The sequence below is a fragment of the Giraffa tippelskirchi genome, chromosome 7 (genome assembly GCF_054371585.1).
Source record: "Giraffa tippelskirchi isolate mGirTip1 chromosome 7, T2T-mGirTip1v1.2.pri, whole genome shotgun sequence".
NCBI lineage: Eukaryota > Metazoa > Chordata > Mammalia > Artiodactyla > Giraffidae > Giraffa > Giraffa tippelskirchi.
The window spans coordinates 144,503,876-144,528,219 of NC_137281.1; the positions used below are offsets into that span (position 1 = coordinate 144,503,876).

Below are 24,344 nucleotides of genomic sequence, written 5' to 3' on the forward strand. Positions count from 1 at the left end.
TAGTTTAGAAGTAATGTCTTCGGCCGAAACCAGCAGTTTCCATTTCTTTTTTATTTGCTGTGTCCTTGTGATTGTGCAGCGCTCTGTTGAGGACAGTGGCGCTGGTGGGCCAATGGCCTGTCTCCCGCTGGGTAATTTGAAGCCTTTGACTCACCATTATCTTTTTATTGAGTTGGTAATAATGATAATCTTTTAACTTATTTTTAATAAAGGCAACTCTTTTTTTGTCTGAGGCTTAAGATAACTGATCTAAATTCAGGAGCCATTAAAGTGGTTTACTGAGGAAAATTAATAAAATTATATTTTTGGATGGGGTGAAGCAATGGTGGAATTTCAGAGAAGGGAAATACAGATAGGTGAGAGAGCAGGCTAGGAAACTAGAGAGAGATTATGAACTCTTGGGAACATGTTGAATCTGCTAGGTCTGTAGAAGTAGACAGGAGGTGGCCTTTTAATAAGAACTAGATGCTCTAGAGATGGCAATGGCACCCCACTCCAGTACTCTTGCCTGGGAAACCCCATGGACGGAGGAGCCTGGTAGGCTGCAGCCCATGGGGTTGCGAAGAGTCAGACATGACTGAGTGACTTCACTTTCGCTTTTTCCTTTCATGCACTGGAGAAGGAAATGGCAACCCACTCCAATATGCTTGCCTGGAGAATCCCAGAGACAGGGGATCCTGGTGGGCTGCCGTCTATGGGGTCGCACAGTCGGACACGGCTGAAGCGACTTAGCAGCAGCAGCAGCAGCAGCAGCAGCAGATGCTCTAGAGCAGCAGTCCCCAACCTTTTTGGCACCAGAGACCAGTTTCATGGGAGACAGTTTTTCCATGGGGGGGATGGTTTCAGGATGATGCAAGCACATTACATTTATTGTGCAGTTTATTTCTAGTCTAATGACACTGCTGATCTGACAGGAGGTACTGGTCTGGAGGCCTGGAGGTTGGGGACCCGTGCTCTAGCGGAATGCTAGGATAGAAGTGAAACTCTTTGTAGGTGAGATGGTATTAAGTATGGAATCAAGAGGATCTAGGATAGAATGTTGGGAAACACAGACTGCTTGGCCCAAGAGAAACGAGAGAAGGATGAACTTGACAAGTCAGGGGAGAACCAAGAGAAAGCTATTCCTGGAACCTCAAGAAGCGTGAAGCTTTGTGGTGTCACATGTCTTGAGAATCAGGACTAAAGAGAGACCACTAACATTGGCAAGTAGGTGATCATTAGTTAACACCTCAGTAAGAGCATTTTAGCAGAAGTGTGAGGATAGAGGAGGCCTGACTGCATTGAGGAATGATTGGAAAATAAAGAAGTAGGGTATATACATACAGATCGTGCTTCCAGAACAGTTTTGTTCCTTTTGGATTGGAGGTGGAACACATACAAATTAAAAACCAGGACAGTTTTGTTCCTTTTGGATTGGAGGTGGAGTACAGACAAATTAAAAACCAGAGCATGTTTATAAGCTGAGATAAGGAAAGTGGGAGATGGATTAAACATATGAGAACAGATGTCGGCAGAGTTTGAGAAAGAAACTGTCAGGAGGGATGGGTTGGCCTGGAAAAGACACAGGGACACGTGTTTCTCCTAGACAGGAGGGAAGATGATAAGAATTAGAAAAGGCAGACATTTGTGCAGGGGATGAGAAAGAAGTTGGGGTATTCTTGCTGGTAACGTCCGTCTTCTGGGTGAAGTGGGGATCTGTGCTGTGTACTAATGGTGACTAGAAGGAAGTGGAAAGGATTTTAGGAGACTGATAACACTCTGTATTGTCAGGAGTGAACCAGACTAGGAGTAAATAAAACTAGGTCAGTTTATGATGTCCCAGCAGAGGATGAAAGTGAAACATTTATGACGACTCCAAGTCGGCATGGCTGTTTAATGTGCTTTAGTGGTGCATATTCTTTCTGGCACAGGACTAGAGAGTGGCTGGTTAAACTAATCCAAATTATGCAGTGACTCTGAGGGAAGCAGACTGACTTTGAAAGGAAGCTAATCAAGGACTTCATTACAGAATTCATGAAATGTTTAAGTGTAATACTCACTTAATTTCAGTTCATTTGTATCAAATTAACCGCAACTTACAATCATAGGTTGACAGAGTCTTTGGATAAATAGTGAATTCTGGAACGTAGGTCTGGACTTCCAGTGCTCTGTTTGATGCTAACAGGCAGACACTCCCTACTCAAAAGTAGAAGTTGGGGAATAAAGGCAAGTTCAGTTCAGTTCAGTCGCTCAGTCATGTCCGACTCTTTGCGACCCCATGAACCAGGGGCACTGCACTCCAGGCCTCCCTGTCCATCACCAACTGCCGGAATCTACCCAAACCCATCTCCATCAAGTCGGTGATGCCATCTAGCCATCTCCTCCTCTGTCATCCCCTTCTCTTCCTGCCCTCAATCTTTCCCAGCATCAGGGTCTTTTCAAATGAGTCAGCTCTTCGCATCAGGTGGCCAAAGTATTGGAGTTTCAGCTTCAACATCAGTCCTTCCAATGAACACCCAGGACTGATCTCCTTTAAGATGGACTGGTTGGATCTCCTTGCAGTCCAAGGGACTCTCAAGAGTCTTCTCCAGCGCCACAGTTCAAAAGCATCAATTCTTCGGCGCTCAGCTTTCTTTATAGTCCAACTCTCACATCCATCCATGACTACTGGAAAAACCATAGCCTTGACTAGACGGACCTTTGTTGGCAAAGTAATGTCTCTGCTTTCTAATATGCTATCTAGGTTGGTCATAACTTTCCTTCCAAGGAGTAAGCGTCTTTTAATTTCATGGCTGCAATCACCATCTGCAGTGATTTTGGAGCCCAAAAAAATAAAGTCAGCCACTGTTTCCACTGTTTCCCCATCTATCTGCCATGAAGTGATGGGACCAGATGCCATGATCTTAGTTTCCTGAATGTTGAGCTTTAAGCCAACTTTTTCACTCTCCTCTTTCACTTTCATCAAGAGGCTCTTTAGTTCTTCTTCACTTTCTGCCATAAGGGTGTAGTCACCTGCATATCTGAGGTTATTGATATTTCTCCTGGCAATCTTGATTCCAGCTTGTGCTTCCTCCAGCCCAGCGTTTGTGATGATGTACTCTGCATATAAGTTAAATAAGCACGGTGACAATATACAGCCTTGACATTCTCCTTTTCCTATTTGGAACCAGTCTGTTGTTCCATGTCCAGTTCTAACTGTTGCTTCCTGACCTGCATACAGGTTTCTCAAGAGGCAGGTCAGGTGGTCTGGTATTCCCATCTCTTTCAGAATTTTCCACAGTTTATTGTGATCCACACAGTCAACGGCTTTGGCATAGTCCATAAAGCAGAAATAGATGTTTTTCTGGAACTCTCTTGCTTTTTTGATGATCCAGCGGATGTTGGCAATTTGATCTCTGGTTCCTCTGCCTTTTCTAAAACCAGCTTGAACATCTGGAAGCTCATGGTTCACGTATTGCTGAAGCCTGGCTTGGAGAATTTTGAGCATTACTTTACTAGCGTGTGAGGTGAGTGCAATGTGCGGTAGTTTGAACATTCTTTGGCATTGCCTCTCTTTGGGATTGGAATGAAAACTAACCTTTTCCAGTCCTGTGGCCACTGCTGAGTTTTCCAAATTTGCTGACATTGAATGCAGCACTTTCACAGCATCATCTTTTAGGATTTGAAATACCTCAACTGGAATTCCATCACCTCCACTAGCTTTGTTCATAGTGATGCTTCCTAAGGCCCATTTGACTTCACATTCCAGGATGTCTGGCTCTAGGTGAGTGTGAGTGATCACACCATCGTGGTTATCTGGGTCGTGAAGATCTTTTTTTTGTACAGTTCTTCTGTGTATTCTTGCCACCTCTTCTTAATATCTTCTGCTTCTGTTAGGCCCATATCATTTCTGTCCTTTATTGAGCCCATCTTTGCATGAAGTGTTCCCTTGGTATCTAATTTTCTTGACGAGATCTCTAGTCTTTCCCATTCTATTGTTTTCCTCTATTTCTTTGCATTGATCACTGAGGAAGGCTTTCTTATCTCTCCTTGCTATTCTTGGGAACTCTGCATTCAAATGGGTATATCTTTCCTTTTTGCTTCTCTTCTTTTCACAGCTATTTGTAATGCCTCCTCAGACAGCCATTTGGCGTTTTTGCATTTCTTTTTCTTGGGGATGGTCTTGATTCCTGTCTGCTATACAAAGGCAAGTAGATTTTCTATCTGTTCTTTGGTTGTATTTCAGCCGTAGAAATATTTTTCCAATTTTTGTCATGGCACTTAAATACATTTATAGAGTACATTCAGTCAGATGTTACGGTGTCTCCAGTGAGAGGGGAAGGAATCCCAACTGGGTGTTGGGAAAGCATGAATCTTGCAGCAACTGACCTCCATACTACAGTTCAGTCTCTTAAGAATTCCTAGTGTGATTCCCAATGTTAAAACTTGTGACATTTTGACAACTAAGTGATAAATTCAGGCTATATGAGGTAAGATTTGAAAAAGCCACTTGAAATAGTTATGGCAACATCAGTGTCATCATTTCAACAAATGCACATGCACAGCCTTGCCTTTAACAGTTAATGTGTTTCGGGAAGCTAAAACACTCTCTAAAGCACATTGCGAAGTCATAGGTATTGGCCCTATTTAATTTGTTCACAATTTTTCCTGCTCAATACTGAGGAAGAGAAAGTGTTCACTATTAACTGTTCTGTATGAATCAGGGATGTGTGTGGATTGAAAGAATAATTATTATATAGCTCTGGTGTGAATCTGGTAAGGAAAAGAAAACTAGCCGAAGAAGGTTCTCTTGGCAGGCTCAGACTTCAGTCAAAAAGTAATTGTGAGAGTCTGTCAACACGTCACACAGTGACCCGGGAAATGGAGATTGGCGGGTTGGCGGGCCAGGTGTCTGTTGTGAGCTAAGAGGGCTGCAGACAGAGAGATGGGTACGGGCGCGTTGGGTTTTATCCACATGTCCACCTGGTGGGAGTCCTTCTCCGGATAAGGCTTGGTGGCGGCTTTCATGATAACTCAGATTGGGGACATCCTTTTGCCTAGTTCTGTACATGAAGGAACTGAACTGTCAAAAGTAAACAGAAGAGAAAGATGTGCGTACGTGCATTTGCATGTAATTTCTTTTTGTGTCTTCTTTCTATCTTTTAGGAGCTGAAATGCATAAAAGCAGCTGGCAGAGCAGAAGACACAGGAGAAGGGGCTACCGACACAACGCTTGGTTCAGACAGCATGGTTCTAACGAGAGGCAAGTGCCGTTGCCCGGTGTCTTCCTAGCATCGCCAGCACCCTCACACGCACCTAACTCCCTAAGGGTCTCGACAAAATGCAGCGTCGGAGGTGGGGCCGACTAGAGTCTACACGTCTCACACGCTTCCACGGGGGTGTCTCTGCTGTGGACCAGCCTGTCTGCTACACTTTGAGTAGTGAGATGGCTACACTCATCTTTCTGTTCCATGTGACCATGACTTGTGGCCAGAGCCCTAGCCACAGGCTTAGAGGAAACATGGTCTGGTGTAACTGAGGAGCTGTTTCTCCATTTTTCAGACTTTCTTCCTCTCTTTTAATTTTTTTTCCAGCCTATGAAAATAACTTTCTGGAAACCTAATTTCATTAATTCAGCCTAAATCCCAAGTAAGGCTATGTAATATATAATATCTAGTATTTAATGAACACAGAAAAGTATAAAGAATAATACAGTGAATATCATGTACCTACCACCCTTCTTAAAAAATAAAACAGCATATACTTAGGTGAAATCTCTATAATAAACATTTTCCACACTTGGTTTTCTGCATGAATGAAGTGCAAACAGTCTAGTCTCAGGACATGATTCACCCCACTCCACCCCAGGAGAGGATACCTCCTGACAGTTCAGGGCTGCTGACCTGACTTCTGGCCCTAGGAGGTCTCTACAGCCCATTCCTTACCAAAGGAGACCTGTATGCCAATTTTAGAACCATTCCACTCTCCAGATCTCCTTTTAAAATGGACAAATTTCTAATTATTGGATCAGAAGCTGTCGAATGCCAGTATGCTTCTCTAGAACAGATTAACTCAAAGAGTAAAAAAAAACCCTAAAATTTAAGTTTTAAAAAAGCATCACCTTGTTATGGAAGGAACAAGGGCTTTAGAATTAGGAGATCTGGGTTTGACGCTCTGCGTTTTTCCTGTGTGAAATCGAGCAAGCTACTCAGTCACCCTGAGTCACTCTTCTTATTCAGTCCTTCTCTTGCGAGGGTCACAGTGGTGTGTGTACAGCCCCATGAGGCTGCCTGCCTCTGCTCAGGCCTTCCGTATGGGCGAGCCTCACCTGTTGCAACTTAATAGGGACTCTGAGCTGAAGTCCCAAACTCGACCCATGTTGTAGAAAGATCAGGATAGTACCCAGTGTTTGTACGTTGTATAAGGAGAACCATGGGCCCCAGGCCTTCCCCCAAGAGCACAACGTGCACTAGAATGTGGTGTGTGTAAGAGCACCTTGACTCAGCCTGGCAGAGTCGCGTGGAAACACTCAGGACAGCAATCCTCTGCACTCCACGTGGAAAGATGGGAACAGCAGTCCTTGGACTAGAAATGTAGACATCTGTCATGACATCCCTCTCTCTCTTGATGCTGATCACAGATGAACTGCCTCGGGAAGCTCTGGGCCATAAAAAGGGAGAATAAATAATATTCTCCGAAGCTGTTCATAGTTAGTATTTATAGGCAAAAAGAAAGATCTTTGATTTTTTTTTTTCTTTCAACTTTTTTGCAGTTTGTATTCCTTTCAGTATTATAGGGGGCAGGGGAAGTTCATAATTTTAAAGTGGACTTTATCAGAATTCTAAAATTAGGTCTTTTGTTCTATCATTATATCCTTCAGCCTATAATTGCCACAGGAGCTGCTTGTAGCTTTGCAGAATGAGTCTTTAAACCATGGCTCTGTCCGAGTGTTGTTGAGGAAATCACCTCTGTGCCCGAACCCCAGTTTCTCCAACTGTAGGCTTGGGTAGCCAAGTGAAATGTAAATTCTTAGTACTGCTGAATCCAGTAAAGCCTGCAATTCACCTGGCCTTGTAGCTACTCTTGAGCTGACAGATGTGCCCAGCTGATAAAATTCTTACTGGCCAAGAGTTCTGTTCTCATTTTCATCTGGAAAATTCCAAAAGACCTCAGAAAATGCTCAAAGGAGGAGATACAAAAGGGGAAGTACTGTGACCTGAAACCTGTAAAGGCTAAGAAACCAAAACCTTGCCCTAACTCTGGTATATTAGCAGTAGGTATACTGCTTCCAAGGAAGAGAAGGGTCAGTGCTTCCCAAGTAATCAAGGGTTGGTAATGTGAAGGCTATGGAATTGCAGGACCCCACGGTCAGAGAATGACTGGGACTCACTGGCCGCAAGTTACTCTGTGTGTCAACAGGAATGACGCGGGGGCTCAGCAGAGCCCGCAGGCTTCCAACGATGGCCATGGTGAGGCCCCCTCGACCTCCAGCACAGCTGACAGCTCTTCTGTGCCAGGTAAAGCCTCCTGCTGGACAGGGCTCCTGCGGGGAAAGATGAAGCCTAGTCATCCCTCGTCATCTGATTCTGTCTGTTCTGACTGTCCTTCTCCTCAGCCCTGTGTGTCTTCACTCATGTGTGGTACACTCTAGGTGTGTCATTAGCCCATTCCTGACTGGGAGGAAATCCTGGGAGCAAATTGAAACACTCAGGGGAGGAGCTGAGTGTGTTAAGAACCGAGACCCTGAGGCAAACGGCTCCCCGCAGGGCTGAACTCTGGGCCCAGGGTGGTGACTGGCAGTGCTCGCCCACCTACTGTCCCTCGGGAAAGACCGGCGACTGGGAGGGGTGGTGGACAGGCCCCTGGGCTCCTCGTTGGGTGGCTAAGTTCATGGAGCTTTAAGTTGAATTTTATTTCTTTTGACTTAAGATCTACCAGGTTATTACTTTGATCCTGAAAAGAAGCGCTACTTCCGCTTGCTGCCTGGACATAACAACTGCAACCCGCTCACAAAGGAGAGTATCCGGCAGAAGGAGATGGAGCGCAAGAGGCTGAAGCTGCTAGAGCAAGAGGAACGGCAGGGAAAGGTCGGTGCCACGCCCAGGGACTGCCCCATCCCCTCCACTCCTGCCGGCAAGGAGGTGTCAGTTAAACACCCCCATAACACTCGGCCTAGCGCACTTTGGGGGATGTCGAGTTTTCTCTGACGAGAACCTGATGAAGAGAATAGGAACAGGCAAGATACTCCTCCCCCCACCACTGCCTTTTCGCATTTGCTGGGTGTCATCAGTAATCCTGACACTCTGTTCCTCCCCCGGAGGTTCTTGGATAGCAACCCGATACAGCCTCTGTGACTATATATTTTCAATGGAAAACCAGAACGTGTGGTTTGGATAGGAGGGTTTCCAGGATCGCTTCTGGGGATGAGATGCCAGGACATCTCAGCGATCATGGGAGCAGTGGAATGGAAAATCCAGGCCCCACAGTCACTGTAGCTCAAATGGAAAGCACGATGCAGACCTGAGTGGCCAGGGCCATTCCTGCACTCGCTAGCTCAGTGGCCTCACCTCAGGTTTAAATTGATGGGGGCCTTGGAGAGAGGGGAGCTGAGCAGACTTTGCAGCTCTCACATTCTTTCTTGTGATAGGCTTTTCCTCTTTCCAAGGAGAGGAGACTAACAGAGGAGAGGATCAGATTTTTATGCGTGTAATTTCTGTCAACTTAATACCTGTTTCTTCATCGCATCCTAAAAACAGAATCCATTATACTGTAACAGAAAACTTCATCGAATCTTTCTCTCTTTAATTTAGAAAATAGCCAGGTTGGGATTTAATGCCTCTTCCTTACTCCAGAAAAGCAAGCTGGGTTTTCTCAACGCCACCAGCTACTGCCGGTAAGATAATGCCTCATGGTCATGTTTTCTTCATCAGTGTTCTTTTCCTATTTTTTTATTTCCATGGTCCAAGAATTAAGTCGACATAGCGCGCGTAGCTGCTCTTTGAGGAGCCTTCACAGTGGAGGCGCTCCAGCTCACAGCCTGCCTTCCGCTGCTGAAGTTAGCCCTGGGAGCGTCACCTTCCTTCTAGAGCCAGGGAGAGCGGGGAACGCATCTAGGCAGAGAAACTGGGCAGGAATTTCTCAAGGTGTTTCCGCTTCGTTACCTGTAGTTTGTTTCTAGTTAAGTAGAAGGTCCTTTAACTTCATCTCATCAGACTTCTGCCTCCTTTTCTCCTTCTAACGAGTTGTCAGCAAAAATGGCACGTTAAATGGGTATGTACTAAATTTCAAACAACTTGTGATGTCTACAGTTCTAACTAAAGACCTATGAGGTAGGTTGACCTTTCCCCCAGGTTCCAAAAGAAGAGACTGAGACTCAGAGTTGAATGATTTGTTCGGGGTAAAGGTGGAAAGGGGACCGACCATCTGTCTGACTCCCAAGCCTGAGCTCCTGGCCCCTGCTTCCTGCTGCTTCCTGCTACAGCTGGGCCAGGGAAGAAACAGCATGAGTGTGGGTGGCTTCCTTGGGGAGGCCCCCTCCGGGGAAGGCCGGCCCTACAGGCGGTATCAGCCAGTGCAGGTGGGAAGAGAGTTAAAGGTCTAGTTAGGAAGATCTGTTCTTCACCCGAAGACAAGCTCGGTCCTTGGTGAAGAGGAAAGGAGGCAATCGGAGGGGCGGCTGCGCATGAACTGTGTGCCCTCCAGCAGGTTGTTCGCTTCGGTCACATGCTCTTCATCCCAAGAGAAAGAGTTGTGCTAGAGGATCCAAAACCAATCTTTCTAGTGTGACCTTCTTTGACACCATGAGTGAGCCACCCATTTCTTTGCTGTAGTTTTCCTAAGATTCTTAAATCGAGCTTCCCTGGGGCCTTGCTCAGCTCCACTGCTGAGATTTAACACAGAGACAGAACTGACCCACGAAGATGGTCTTCCGCCTGTGGGACAGAGCAGAAGCCCTGTATCTTCTTCATGGATACCTAGGTATGGCGTCCACCCTCCCCTGCTGCTCTCTTTGTCCTCTGCAGTTTAGCCCACGAGCTGCGAGTGAGCTGCATGCAGAGGAAAAAGGTCCAGATTCAGAGCTCAGATCCCTCTGCTTTGGCAACTGACCAGTTTAACCTGATAATGGTGAGTGCGAGGGAGCCATCCGCGGGTTCCGGGGTGTAGTGGCCGTCCCCTGGACCATTCGTGGCTTCGCTTTGGTTTCCATCAAGCCTGACTGCATAGAAGCCACGAGCCATGAAATCAGGTGTTACGGTTCTAACTAGCAGCTACCCAGCAGCAGAGGCCAAGCTGGCGAGACAGGCTGTGCTGTGACCATTGTCATCACTACAGCTGTGTCGCTTGACATTAAAGCCAGGGTCCACACATGCTGATGGAGAACCATCACAAAGTATCTTTCCACTAGGTATGTTGTGTACACAGGTGAGAAAGTACATAGTGGGCCAGGGGCCTCTAATCCTTTCCATGCTGGACAGGATTTGGTGGCCAAACCTGAAGTTCCAGTGTCCTTCAGAAGCAACAGCATATTCGTCTCTTGCTTTGTCCCTGACCTCAGTAGCAGGGCCTGCTCATCCAGCACACCTCCATTTCATCATCCATTGCATCATTTCTGGGGAACAGAAAGTTCCCACTTCCAATTAGACCCAAGCCGGAAGCCAGGGGCCAGAGAAATGTTGGCAGAGAATCAGAGTGTCCACCACAGACAGAAGGAGTCAGACTGCTGAGCTAGACTGGCAACCCCTGGAGGCCTTCCTGGAGGCAGAGGACCGGTCAAGGAGAGTGAGAAAACCTCAGTGGTCTGGTGGTATGACGGGAGGCTGAGGCGATGGAATTGACCATTGAGGTCTGGCCCCAGGAGACCTCGGCAGCAGAACCCTTCTGCAGAAGGGGTGTTGGGGGCCAGGACTCACATTCTCTCCTGTGTTTGGGGTACAGTTTGACTTGAATCAAGTAGAATCCTTTCTTGTGGTGGGTTCCCCTCAGGAGCCCCTTCCATCCACCAGGTGGGGACGGTAGAGGTCACTGTGCACCTGCTGCTTAGCATGGCCTGGGCACTCAGTCCTCACACTTCAGTGCTGGTGCTTGCAGGACCCTCCCCGTCACTAAGTTATGATAAGTGGATGGCAGGTGTGACCAGAGCAGTGGGAAGGGCAGTTTGTCACCCTGGGATCAGGTTTTCAATCTGACGCTAGTCATGGTAATGATTCTTCAGGAACATACCTGTTCTTGCCGAGTGAACTTGCAAAGGGAGTGTGTTTTCACCAGCATCCAAACCGATGTGTATATGTGTATATTCATACATATATATTAAAAACACACATATAAAGGTTTTGCTTTGAAATAATTAACCACATTTTTTAAATGAGAAAAGAAAAGCTTAAAAATAACCCACATCCCAGTGCCATCTTTTTATTGCAATTTTTTTCCCCACGCAGTGCCTTTTTTTACTGGGTGGTAATCATAGTGAAGTGAAAGTCGCTCAGTCATGTCCGACTCTTTGTGACCCCATGGACTACACAGTCCATGGAATTCTCCAGGCCAGAATACTGGAGTGGGTAGCCTTTACCTTCTCCAGGGGATCTTCCCAACCCAGGGATCGAACCCAGGTCTCCCGCATTGCAGGCGGATTCTTTACCAGCTGAGCCACAAAGGAAGCCCGAGAATACTGGAGGGGGTAGCCTATTCCTTCTTCAGCAGATCTTCCCAACTCAGGAATCGAACTGGGGTCTCCTGCGGTGGTAATCATAGTAGCTATGTAATAGGAATCTGATTTTGCATTCTTTTAGCCCTTGGCAGTTATAACTAGCATTTCCCACATTGCTGTGTGGCCTGCATGATGACCACATGCTCTGTTACCATGAGGCTCATCTGAGCAGTCCTCTGGGTGGACGTTAGGACTCTCCCACACCCAGTTGAGTGAGGTCAGACTTGCTTGCCATGCCCCCCACTGCCATTTTTGCTCCTCTGAGTTGTGAGACCAGATACTTGTTAGCTTTGCCCAGTGATGGCTACACCATGTAGGGGCAAGTCAGGTCACTCCATGTTCCCTCATGGACAGGGGCCCTCACCTGGTGGAAATGCACAGAGAGCATGGGGGCTGGGCAGTTGGTCTTAGGCAGCCCACCTAGCTCAGCCTGGGCAGTCACCCACAGTCCACCTCCCCTCTCCAGGCGGATACCAACAGTGACCGGCTCTTCACTGTGAACGATGTCAAAGTCGGGGGCTCCAAGTACGGTATCATCAGCCTGCACGGCCTGAAGACCCCCACATTCAGGGTGCACATGCACGAAAACCTCTATTTCACCAACCGGAAGGTATGCTGCCCTGCGCTGTAGCCTTGGCAGCCACTTTGCCTTTGGATCCAGGGCATTGCGGCAGTTGGCCACACTCAGAGGAGAGGAGAGGGCTTGGTGAAGGAGGCAGGGCTCAATTACCTCATTTTCACAAGGGAAAACATGGTGTTTTAGCTCCTGGGAGGAGGTGGGCCACGATGGGCAGAGGGTCCTCCCACTGTGCCATTCTGGGTTCATCTCCCAGCCAGTCTAGCCAGCACTGAAATTTACATAAAGGTAAGGGGCTTGCTTGCTGACTAGGGGGCAGCCTTCACATTGATTTGGGATGATGGCATCTGTAAGAAGCTGTGAATTCCTCTTCTGTTGAGACCTGGGCCACAAGACAGACACAGGTTGAAAATGGTTTCTGGGTGAAGTGAGATCCATTGCAGAGAATCCATCCCCACCCCGGAGGGGATACCAGATGCCTCATTGTGAGGCCCCCGTGCTGCTGATGAAGGACCGTGGCCCAGGAGTTGCTTCCTCCCCTTGCCTTCAAGGTTCTACGCGGTGGGCAGGGAGCTTCCTTGTCCTCAGAAGCTCATTTCAGCCCCTGTTCAAGGAGTGAGACCTCAAGAAAGCAGTCACGTGTCTGTATTCTGTAAGAAAGTGTCTGTTTCTAAGTTGGCAGTCAGACCAGTCTTCCCATCTTGCTGTGTGTTTCCTCACCAGGTGAACGCCATGTGCTGGGCCTCGCTGAATCACCTGGATTCCCACGTTCTGTATCTTTGGGCAGTGGACAGGTTTGGTGGGCAGGCCGCACCCTGGTGTAGACCTGGGCACCTATGGGGTTTGTGAGGTCTGGGCCATTCTGCATGCATGTCTCCCCTGGAGGAAAGAGCGGTGCACCCGCTAGAAAACAGGGATTCCCATGGAGCACAGAGAAGTAGTTGAAGTGCTGAAACTATGTTGATGTCACCACATATGAGACAGAGTTCTGGACTTGAGAGTTGGTGCTTTAGCAGAGGGACCAAGCACAAAGGAACAGTAAAGCCTTAAAAAGGGACCCCAGGTCCTCCTGAGACAGAGGGAAGGGGAACCTTGCAGGCAGGGCGGGGAGGCTGAGGGCACACCAGAAAGGATGTTCTTGGACGTGGACTGGGGCTGTGGGCTCTGGGCCTAGGTTGCTGCCCCCCGATGGCCTTCTTCAGAGCACTCTTCGCTCTAGTCTCCATCTTCCCTCCCCAGATTGTAGGGGCACATAGTGCAGTGTCAGGGTAGCTGGGGTCCCTGGGGGCTCTTGATGGTGCAGAGGTTAGCAGTCCATCGTGTCCTTCATGGAGAGAAGGACCCAGAGTCAAAGCCACGCGTTGATGAGTCTTGTTGTGGTTTATTTCCACAACAAATGAGTTCTTGAAACTAACTTAGAGTTGTCATCAGGTTAACTGGTTAACATCTGTGATACACTCCGCACAGTGCTTGGCCATGTCGTGCGTCCTCAACAAATGATGCCTCAATTGGAATCTGTTGGTTTGGTTTGGGGGGTTTTTTTTAAGGGGGGAGTGTTTTTTTTTAATTTGTTCCACAACACTGTTTCAAAGGGTTTTATTAGGATCTGATTATAAATTTTATGTAAGACAAACTTTGTGTGTGTTCTGTAAATAGAAAGTTTTAGGTGGCTGTCGTTTGGTGGGGTTTGTGTAGTGATGGGACCACCTGTTACTGTCTTGATCTTACCAGAGGGCAGAAGAGATCAAGCCTTAAAAAAGGCAAAACAAAAACCTCACTCCCATTTCTGATCTTCAGACAACATGGCATTTTTCCATGCTTCTCTAGGATAAAAATTCATTTATAGGCCTACCTTAGAGATAGTGTAGGTTCAGTTCCAGACCACTGCAATAAAGAGAATATCATAATAAAGCAAGTCACATGAATTTTTTGGTTTCCCAGTACATATAAAAGTTGTTTACACTATCTGGTTAAGTGTGCAGCAGCATTATATTTAAGCAACAATGTACTTACCTTAACTTAAAAATATTGTTGTTAAAAATGCTAATCATCATCTGAGCTTGACTTGTTGAAGACAAGTCAATCTTTTTGCAGTAGACATCAAAGATCATTGATCACAGATTACTGTAACATAAAATAGTAATGAAAATTTTTGAAATATTGTGAGAATTACCAAAATGTGACACAAAAACACAAAATGAACAAATGCCATTGGGAAAATAGCAACGGTAGTGGACTTGCTCAACATCAGGTTATTACAAATCTTGTTTTTTGTTTTGTTTTGTTTTTTAAAAAGCCACTGTCTGCAAAGAGCAGTAAAGCAGACCACTGTAAAACAAAGTATGCCTGTAATGGGGTTTAATGACTGGGGTCTATCGCTGTTTGATCAGCAGCTTGCCCTCTGGTGGTCATTTCAGGTAATCAGGCTTTTATACACCTGCTGCTTTTACTGAAGGTCTTGAACTTTCTCCCTTTACAAAAATGACACCTGGTTCAGACCAGCCATCTGCTCTTTTCCCTAGAGTGGTGGAAGGTTCGACTGAATTTTTTCTACACTTAACTAGTTTCTTCATTGACCTGTGGCCTATTAAAGGATTAAATCTTTGATACTGGTCCTTGTAAGTACCATGCAGAGTTTGAGTGTAACCTGGGTTTCAGCCATCATAACATGGGTAAGGACTTTCTCCCATCCTTGCCCTACAAACTTAAAAGGAAAAGAAATTTATTTCAGAAAGAATTGAGCTGCCCAGACACAGGGTTCTCATGTATAGTTTCAACAGCCTCTGCACTAGAGATATTTAACATGAGGCTTACCACCCAAGGCAACATGATACCTACACATCACACACGCAGGTGGTCAAGACTGTTACCTGCTCGGCACAGATGTACATTTTTCGATGAGGTGTATGTGTTCATTCCAGCATCTACTGAGCATCTACAATCCCTGTGGAAGTTTGGAACTGGGCACCTCAACAGGTGATCAGTCTGCAGTGATGGCCATGGGGCAGTTGTACAGTCCAGGGATTGGGGTGGCCTTTCTGGAGGTGACTCCCACATGGGAAGGAGGGGACAGAGCACCCATTAGAAGGAAGAGTGAGAAGAGAGCTTGGCACATTTGGCCGCAGTAAATGGCTTGGTATCCATGATGTCTTTGGCTAGGTAGGACCTTGCAAAACCAAATCCTCAGGGCTGTGGGATGCCCCTGGAGGACGGTGGTCATGGATTCACTTCTCATATAGCAGTGAGGGTGGCTGATGGTGAGGATGAGACTTTGGAGGGAAGGCAGCTGCAGGACTAAGAGCAGTGGAGAGAGAGTGAACTGACGAGCAATAGTAGAGGAGGGACACGAGTTTAAGAGGCTTAGAGCCTAGGCTGGGCTATCTTAGTGATAGAAGGTCCAAGGATGGAATGCCAGGGGAGTGCTTATGGAGGCCAAGAAGGAGGGTGTTGTTAGAAACTGTGCTGCGTGGCTCAGGGCAGGACTGGAAGGCATTCATCGGGTTTAGGTATTAGGAGCTCATTGGAGACCATGGGGAGAATGTTTCACTGAAAAGATGAGGGTCTGACCTGGATTTCAGTGGGTTGAAGAGTAAAAGGTGAAGAAGTAGGGAATAAACACAGGTTCCTGTTGAAACTCTGAAGGGAAAGGAACTAAATCAGAAGACAGTCCAGTACAAAAGCAGGCAAAAGATATAAAGTGACAGCTCAAAGAAAGGGAAACCTGATGACTAATCAGATGTAGTCAGAGAAAATGCAAATTAAAAGATAATTTATACCCATTCAGATAAACACAGTTTTTAAGGTCTGATAGTGCCAAGTTTTGGTGTAGGAGGAGAATGGGGAAAACTGCTAGAAAATACCAGTTTCCTATTCAGTAAGGGTGAGCGTTTTGTGGAACTCCTGTTTCAAATGTTTGTGTGTATATGGCACACCATAGTGTAAAATGAAATCTTGATCACAGGTGTAAGAAACTCTTAAGAGAAGCTTCCCATACATGGGAGTGGAAGACAGAAGGAGAAGAAGAGAGGAAGAAAGGGTGTGGGCAGGGGGCAAAACCCACTTCAGTGCCCAGCAGAAAGAAACCAGATAAATAAATTGTGGTCTCTTAATACAAAGGAGTGCTCTGTGTTGTAAATGGTTGAACCAGAGCTACAAACATGATCATAATTACGTCTCAGAGACAATGCACATTGAACGGTTGTAGAAGATTCTGTGTAATGCCATTTTAAAATCAAATACTTCTTTACATTGCTTTTGAACAAATACTGTGTAGTAGAAATATTAAGGCCTAGAACTCAGACCTGTTTTAGAGTAGCAGTTCTCTCTGTGTGGGGGAAGTTAAAAGGGGGTCTTTAAGTGTATCTGTGACATTTTTTCCTTTTAAAATATCCAAAACTAAATATGGAAAGTGTGAGCCTGTTAAACGTGGATGATTTTTTTGAAGGGTGCTGATGCCCGTTCTCCTCCTGGAGGAGACTCGCTCTTGACTGTCCTTAACAGCTTTTCCAGGCTGTGCCTCCTGGGAATTGCAGAGACTCCAGGCTGTGCCACCCTGCTCCCCACGTCACTGTTTGTCAGTAATCATGCAGGTACACAGGGTCCTTTTTCTTTGGATAAGGAGGTGCTGGGGGACATCTTTGTCCTCTGCCTCCCAGGAGCTGCAGCCAGCAGCAGCATAAGCTTTGTGGTAATGGCTTGGACAAGACTGGTGGAGACCACAGGCTGGTGAGTCCAAGTGGGAGCTCACAAGGTGGGGACGGTCTGCAGAGAACCTGGGAGTATTCCTTAAACCCCACCCAGCATTTGTACTGGAAGCATGTACATCTTCACTTATTCCCTCCTTTTAGGTCTTTTCAGCAGCCAGAACAGTTAAAAGCATGTGTAACCAATACAGGAGATGAAAATATTTATTTAGGCTGCCTATATACAAATCACCAAGAGAGCATTTGTTGAGCTCCTACTGTATGGAAGGTGCTGTCAGGGATACTTAGATTCTGTATGGGTGAAGGCAGTCTGATGGCCTGGCAGCATTCTGGATATGAAGTTTTCAGTTTCAGAGAATTAGGATCAGAGACAAGGATCAGTCCTCTCAGGTAGACCTGGCATGAATCCCAGCTCTGCCCCTAACCATCGTGAAGAGATTGCTTAACCTCTGGAATGTAAATATCTGCCCCCTCGAGTTACATGGAAGATTAAGTGATTTAATGCAGTGATTAAATGCACACTTAGCCTTGTGCCTAGCATTTCATCATACAGCCAGTTTATGAAGCAGGAGGATGGAGTATCACCATTTTACAAAGGAGGAAACTGAGGCAAAAAGAGGTTCAGAATTTGCCTTAGAAAACCAAGAGATGCTCTTAGAAGTCAGGATAGTGGTTCCCTTTAGGGAGGAGTGAGGAGGGTAGTAATTGGGAAGAAACATGAAGGGTATCAGGGTACTAGAATGTTCTATTAACCTGGGTGGCGGTTACATAGCTCTACTTACTTTGAGAAAACTCATTAAGGGGTATAGTATGATTTGTGCCCTTAATGTATATTTTATGAATTTTAAAAAATTAACAAAAAGTTTGCTTGAGATCACACAGCTGGACTTGAAACACTGCTGCTGTTCCCTCAGCAGGAGACCGGCCTGGCATGCTCTGCAGTTTCCGGATCCCCGGGGCCTGGTCCTGTGCGTGGTCCCTGAACATCCAGGCAAACAACTGCTTTAGTACAGGTGAGCCACCCAGCTGCCCAGGGTGAGGGAGGTCACAGACCTGAAACGCCGGCCCACGGTTTCTCTCCCCAGACCTAGAGGGACACTGACCGCTCCGTGTCCGTCTCTGCCAGGCTTGTCTCGGCGAGTCCTGGTGACCAGCGTGGTGACGGGACACCGGCAGTCATTTGGGACCAACAGCAACGTCTTGACCCAGCAGTTTGCTCTCACGGTTGGTTGGATTGGGGAGGGCCTAACACAGAGTTTCCCAAGAGGGGACCTTGTGCTGGGTTGGAATGGGATTCCCTTGTGTGGAATCTAGTCCTCCTCTCTCATTTACAGGTAAAAAGAGGGCATCCGAAGTGATTAACGGGTGAATAAGTCAGCGCTGAATGAAATTTGGCCGATCTAGAAAGGCCTGGCTCAGCTGGCTTTCAGCAACTTCCTAAAGTTCCAATGAAGTGTTAGTTCTTGAGTACTTAGATTAGCCAGCAGGACAGTAAAAAAATTTTAATATATAAATTATGTCCCAATTTGTAACAGTTTTATATGCAGCTGTCAAGCTACCCATTTTATAAATTTAAAAATCAAAATTCTGGTCCTTAACTACATTTCAAAGACCTGACCTGTAGAAAATGCCACCTTTCTTTCAAAGGGTAGAAGAGATGTGCCGACCTGCTTTTGGCAATAAGCACAGAACTCATCATTCAGGTCTCTTCAGCCATCTTCCCACTCTATTTGGGACCCGCGTCTTTCCTGGATTTCTAGTCTCTTTTACTCCACCCTCATCACCTACTTTCTCACTCACAAGCTGGCAGGGACGGGACACCCTCACTTCACGGGAGGGGAGGGGTCCAGGGTGAGGCCTTAGGGCCCCGTTGCAGCCAGCGGGGAGGACACTGGAGGGACCCGTGGTGTCCAGTCTTGACCTCTGATAAGAAACCCTTCCGTCTCCACTGAGGCTCGAACCCTAACCAGCCTGCCTCTACCCATTCCTCTGACTCAAAGGAGAAGGGAGGCAGGGGGTGTGTTCTGGGGGACTCACCCTTCCCAGCCTTGGAGGGAGGTACCAAGCAGTCCTTCTCTCCACAGGCTCCTTTGCTGTTTAATGGCTGTCGTTCTGGCGAAATCTTTGCCATTGATCTGCGTTGTCAAAATCAGGGCAAGGGCTGGAAGGCCACCCGCCTGTCCCACGACTCTGCAGTGACCTCAGTGCAGCTCCTCCAAGCAGAGCAGAGCCTGATGGCGTCCGACATGGCCGGCACGGTACAGGCGCCACTGACTCAGCAGCCGCGGGAGCTGCTCTGGGCCAGGGGAGGGGCTCGGCAGCAGAGACTCTTGTGTCGGACCAAGGCAGGGGAGAGGCTTGTAGAGACCAGGTGCGGTGCCAGGTGTGCAGGGCGGCTGCTTTGCCGCCCACTCGGAACCCTGTCTGGTCTAAAGGGATGGGGCACTGTCCTGGTGCCTCTGATGGGTTCCCAGACTCAGAGCGGGCAACTTACATTTTCTCACTTGAAGAGGTCTGTGGAGACCACCTCGCCCCCTCTGGCTTTCATGCCTGGGGCTCACCAGTACCTGCTGGACCCTTCCTGACAGCCTCTGTGCTTCTTCCCACAGATCAAGCTGTGGGACCTGAGGACCACTAAGTGCATCAGGCAGTATGAAGGGCACGTGAACGAGTATGCCCACCTGCCCCTGCACGTGCACGAGGAGGAAGGAATCGTGCTGGCAGGTACCTGGGGACGAGGCGCTCCATCCCACCAACCCTGACCCTTAGGACCCCCTGCAGCTAAAGCAGAGAAGACATGACTCTTATGACAAGCTGAATAAAGGGGGTGTGGACAGGTGGGGTCTGGGAGTCAAGGTGGGGTGCAGAGTTGGCCATCAGTGAGCAACAGTTTAACCCCCAGCATGTGGCTAGCCCTTGGTCTCCACATCACTGGGCAGACATCACTTCAGTTACAGGCCAGTGAGGAGCAATAAAACACAGCATCTTAGGAGACCTAGGTGTGGGGGTAAGTCTGTTCACCAGGTCCACATTCAGGGGCGGCTGTCCTGTCGAATAGCTTGAGCTCCCTGTTCTTTGTACTCATGTTTCTACCAGAGGATGCTGAGAAAAGAGATTAAGGTCATTGTAAAGGAACCAATGCCCGGTCCCTTTACCACCACCGCTGTGATCCCATGATGTGTAGAATAGAAGCAGAGCTTTCCAGCACCAAGCCCCCTTGAAAGGAGTTGCAAGTTGATCACAGATTGTATTATATAATTATTTGGCAGTTTCACAAATGAAATAGTAGCCCCTTGGCAAGGGGTATAGTCTCAGTCTTCACAGATCTCAAATTTTCTAATATTCCTACAGAAAGTACTTATCTGCTGTGAAACTTTTTGTGGCTGAGAAGCATCACTTTGCTAGAACTTTCTTAGAATTTTTTTTTACTACTCTTACCACACCACCAGCAATTAACTTCCTTAAGTCTATTTTCCCCAAGTTTTCACCTCAGAAGAGTTACTGTGCTCTGGACAATAGAAAAGATACGAGCCTTACTGAGAAGCAGGTGTGGGGACTGGGCTGGCTGCAGTAATCCTTGAACTGCACAACCTGAACTGACCCACCCCTAAGGTCATAGAGTCAACTCAGATGGTCAGAAGCACACACTGAAATCCGTGACGCCTAAGATCTGCCCTTTTCCCCCAGTAGCATATATTGGCTGTCCGGGCTGCTGTAATCAGTGGTGTCTGGTGACTTTCCTCTGACCTGTGAACACTGAAGACTATAAAGTCTTATGAACTGAACCATTAAAGCAGAAAATGTTTTGGGAAGAGTAATCACCCAATTTGCCCCGAGATGTAATGAAATTAAAGAGATCGTCCTGGTTACTCTCTCATAAAAAGGAAATGAGCTGCATGTCATCTAGAACAGGTGGGCTAGGCTCCCTTTTGAACAGCCCTTGTCACCAAGAGAAACAGAATGGGCCACCCGATAGCCAAGATGCCCCATGAACCACCCAGGGTGTCACAGCCAGCCTTTGCATCTTGTTTCCTTGAATACCAGCAACTCGTGATTCTGGAGCACCAGGGCAACCTGTAACTTTAATTTTCAAAAGGGACATCTTATCTGTAGAGACAATTTCCGTTGTGAGTTTGCTTGGCTCATGTGGAATCACCTTTGGCCTTAGGAATCGTAGAAGCCAGGGTCACAGTTTCCACCCCCCACCCTCCACCCCGGTCCTGTGAATTCTCACTAACCTGCCGCACGTCTTCCCTCTTTCTTAGTGGGGCAGGACTGCTACACGAGGATCTGGAGCCTCCACGATGGCCAACTACTCAGAACCATACCCTCCCCATACCCCACCTCCAAGGCCGACATTCCCAGCGTGGCCTTCTCTTCTCGGCTTGGGGGCACCCAGGGAGCACCAGGGCTGCTCATGGCCGTCCGGCAGGACCTTTACTGCTTCTCCTACAGCTAACTCTGCAGGGTGCGGCCTGGAGGGATGTGAATGTGACTCAAGGGAGCTAAGGTAGCCGTATTTTTGCCACAATTGCTGTTTGCAGTGAGGGCATTTTAAGTGGGTGGTCTATGTGCACATGTACCATCCATCCAGCTGCTGAGGAAGAGGTGTTGTGTTTTATGTGGAGATACTTCAGTAAAGTGATTTCGGTTAAGTTGTGGGCTCAAGAGCCTTGAAAGTCCTTTTCATAAAAGGTGCCTATTGTTGAATTCCTTAGGATCTCTCTCCCCCTCTTTTTTTTTTTTTAACGAAAAATAATTTTCTAAAGGCTGAAGAGAGACAGTAACTAAAGCTGCTTTTTTCACCAAAAGCCCTTTCGAGAAGCCTGATGAGCAGACTGTTAGTGGTCAGTGCCTGGGTCCCAGAAAGACATCCTTAAGAAAGCCAGGTGAGGAGAAGGGAAGTCATCTCTCTGAGTCTCTAGAGGAAGATTTTTAAGGCTGAGTTGGGCATCATTAAACTAGCCTTCTCCAACTCACTCAAAACCAGTGTCAGATCTCTGGGATTCTCCTTGATTACCATTCATTGGCTTTCAAAGGAAAGATGGATCCCTTCAGATGCTAGGCAGGCCTTAGCATGCGTTTCTTGAAGCACCTTCCAGAATGTTAGGTACAGCAGCTCCTGTTTTTATCATAGTGACCTGAACATCCAATTCAAGGGCCCCAATTCAAAGAAAACGGGCTTTGCCTTTTTGTAATCCCAGGAGCAGCGGTTGGTGAGATGTTTATACAGTGTTAATACAAAGAGCCTGTCTTTCTACCAAATAAAGAACCAAAACATGGTGTGTTGCTTCTGTTCATGATTTAGAACCTCGTGATGCTTGGCTGCTGTAGCATCAAACCAGCTATGGCAACATCTGCTCAGATCTTGGGTGAGGGAACAAAAGATGGAGACTGAGGCCAGCTTTCATGGCTTTGCTGCAAAGCTTTCAGCAGGCTCCCTGGCCTGGGTTGGGTTCAGCCAATCGAACATAACAGCAGGAAAGCAGAGGGCAGGAGCTTGAGGGGAGAGAGTTTCTGGCTCCCCTCCTGTTGGGGTTTGGTGGGCTGTGGCTGTGTTCCTCCACCCCAGGCTACAGCTTCTGCTGAAACACAGCTCTCTGGATTCCAGGAACTTCCCTCCATTTGTCCCTTCAGACCTACAGTTGGTAACTGCATGTCTCTGTTGCTAGTCCAGTGTGCTTCACCAATTAAAACGCTCTACAGTTACCCCCTTGAGTGTTACGCATCTGTGTCCTGCCAGAACCCTCCTACAACTTAATGTACAGAGAAACAAATCCAAAACTCATTAGAGTATCAATCAGAATGGTCATCCAGTAGATGAGCTGTATGTTATAATAAATGTTTTCAGAGTTTTAGGTTTTATAAATGACTTTCCCCTATCTTAATCTGACTTGACCCTTAAAACAACCCATAAAGGAGGTAGGGCAGTAGTAATATAAAAATTATCAGCATCCTTTTCTGGGCAGAGAAATTGACTGACCACGGACCACAGACCTGGGAAGTAGAGACCTGGGACTCGGTAGCAGAAGAGACCACGTCCTCTACTTTCCACACTCCTCCAGTTGCTGACAATACTTGGGTATCACACTCCTAGTGCTAAGGAGAAATCACAAAGTGCTAGCATTTCATATTTAATCACCATCTAAATAAATTTTTTGGCACTCAAAGGCTAAGAAGCTTGCCAATTACCAGAATTCTTAGGTGTTAAGTCATTTAGACATCGCCCCTGTATGTCTGCAGCCCTGGCATGCTGACGTGCACAGAGGACCCAGGAAATAGCTGCATGATTGAAAAGGTCTGGCAGAATCTTTTGGACTGATTTTGGTGACATGCCCCCACCCAAAGAGAACAAACAAGCATAAGGGCTAAGCTGTGACCCTAATATCACTCATACTTTCACCCCCTGAAGTTCTAAGTTCTCACAAGTTTGTTTATAACATGATCTGCCTTCTACGGAGAGTATCTTTGGTATTGCACCTCTAGTGCAGAGCTTTTGCCACAATTCTGTACTGCAGAGAAGCTGTGGCTACTCAGTCCACTTTTGAACAGTACACTGTCTCAGAGACAGGAGACAACTGACTACTCAAAAAAGTACCTGATGAGCTCTGAGATATAGCCGGTGGTTACACCTGCTATAACCAGCGGTAATACCTGCAATCCAAGAGACCCAGGAGATGAAGGTCCAATCCCTGGGTCAGGAAGATCCCCTGGAGGAGGAAATGGCAACCCACTCCGATATTCTTGCCTGGAAAATCCCATGGACAGAGAGGAGCCTGGTGGGCTGCAGTCCATGGGGTCACAAAGAGTTGGACATGACTGAGCACATCACATTCCCAAACACCTTCCTAACTCCTTATCAACTGTGCTATAGCCCAAGTTTCTTACTAGGCAAATATAGTTGTCAAAGAATTAGTTGTATGTTTGCCTTAGGCTTTAAAAAAAAAAAAAAAGGAGGTGGGGACATAATCAAAACTTCTTAATTTAGCAATCTGTTCTTTTATGTTTGGTTAGTGGTCACTGCTCCTACCTAACATTTGGTCTAGATGATATGAAAAGTGGTTAAACTTCACTGTGAAGTTGATAAAGCATTTTGGCACATTGGCTTGTCAAGAGTGTCCCAAAGACCAAGTCTGTCACACACTCTGGAGGTATTTTTCACTTGTAGGTCTGTTAGGCCATTTTGCCCTGACCCTCCCGGTGACAATGAAAGGTCTAGAGTGAACAAAGGGTGGTGTCAGCACCAGGCTCCAATCAACTCTTTGCTGTTTGCTTGCTCATGGCTTTCTTAACAGATGAGAACAGCAGCACACACTGGTCACCAGAAATGCCCACAGATCAACACTCGGAGCCCCCAGCAAGGGCACTACCTGCTCACCTCTCACCTGTGAGCCCTCACTCT

General features: G+C 47.0%; 1 protein-coding gene across 8 annotated transcripts in view; it reads left to right on the forward strand.

The window, feature by feature from the left end:
* The window catches only part of DCAF4 (DDB1 and CUL4 associated factor 4), a 36,287-nt gene that overhangs the window by 9,336 nt on the left and 2,607 nt on the right, over positions 1–24,344 (forward strand). Inside the window, exons 2-14 of one of the 8 annotated variants that reach the window (XR_014059236.1) lie at positions 5,125–5,221; positions 7,378–7,475; positions 7,888–8,045; positions 8,769–8,851; positions 9,981–10,083; positions 12,129–12,272; positions 12,963–13,012; positions 16,749–16,828; positions 17,857–17,955; positions 18,069–18,166; positions 19,027–19,200; positions 19,552–19,666; positions 21,208–21,452. Coding sequence is in view for 7 of the 8 variants with exons in the window: in XM_081508935.1 (XP_081365061.1) it covers positions 5,133–5,221; positions 7,378–7,475; positions 7,888–8,045; positions 8,769–8,851; positions 9,981–10,083; positions 12,129–12,272; positions 12,963–13,012; positions 16,749–16,828; positions 17,857–17,955; positions 18,069–18,166; positions 19,027–19,200; positions 19,552–19,666; positions 21,208–21,401 (1,485 nt within the window). In the remaining variant the exon portion in view is untranslated. Of the gene's footprint in view, positions 1–5,124; positions 5,608–7,316; positions 7,476–7,887; positions 8,046–8,768; positions 8,852–9,980; positions 10,084–12,128; positions 12,273–12,962; positions 13,013–16,748; positions 16,829–17,856; positions 17,956–18,068; positions 18,167–19,026; positions 19,201–19,551; positions 19,667–21,207; positions 22,226–24,344 lie in introns of those variants that run through there. The other 7 variants (XM_081508939.1, XM_081508940.1, XM_081508941.1 and 4 more) reach the window with 7 other exon arrangements.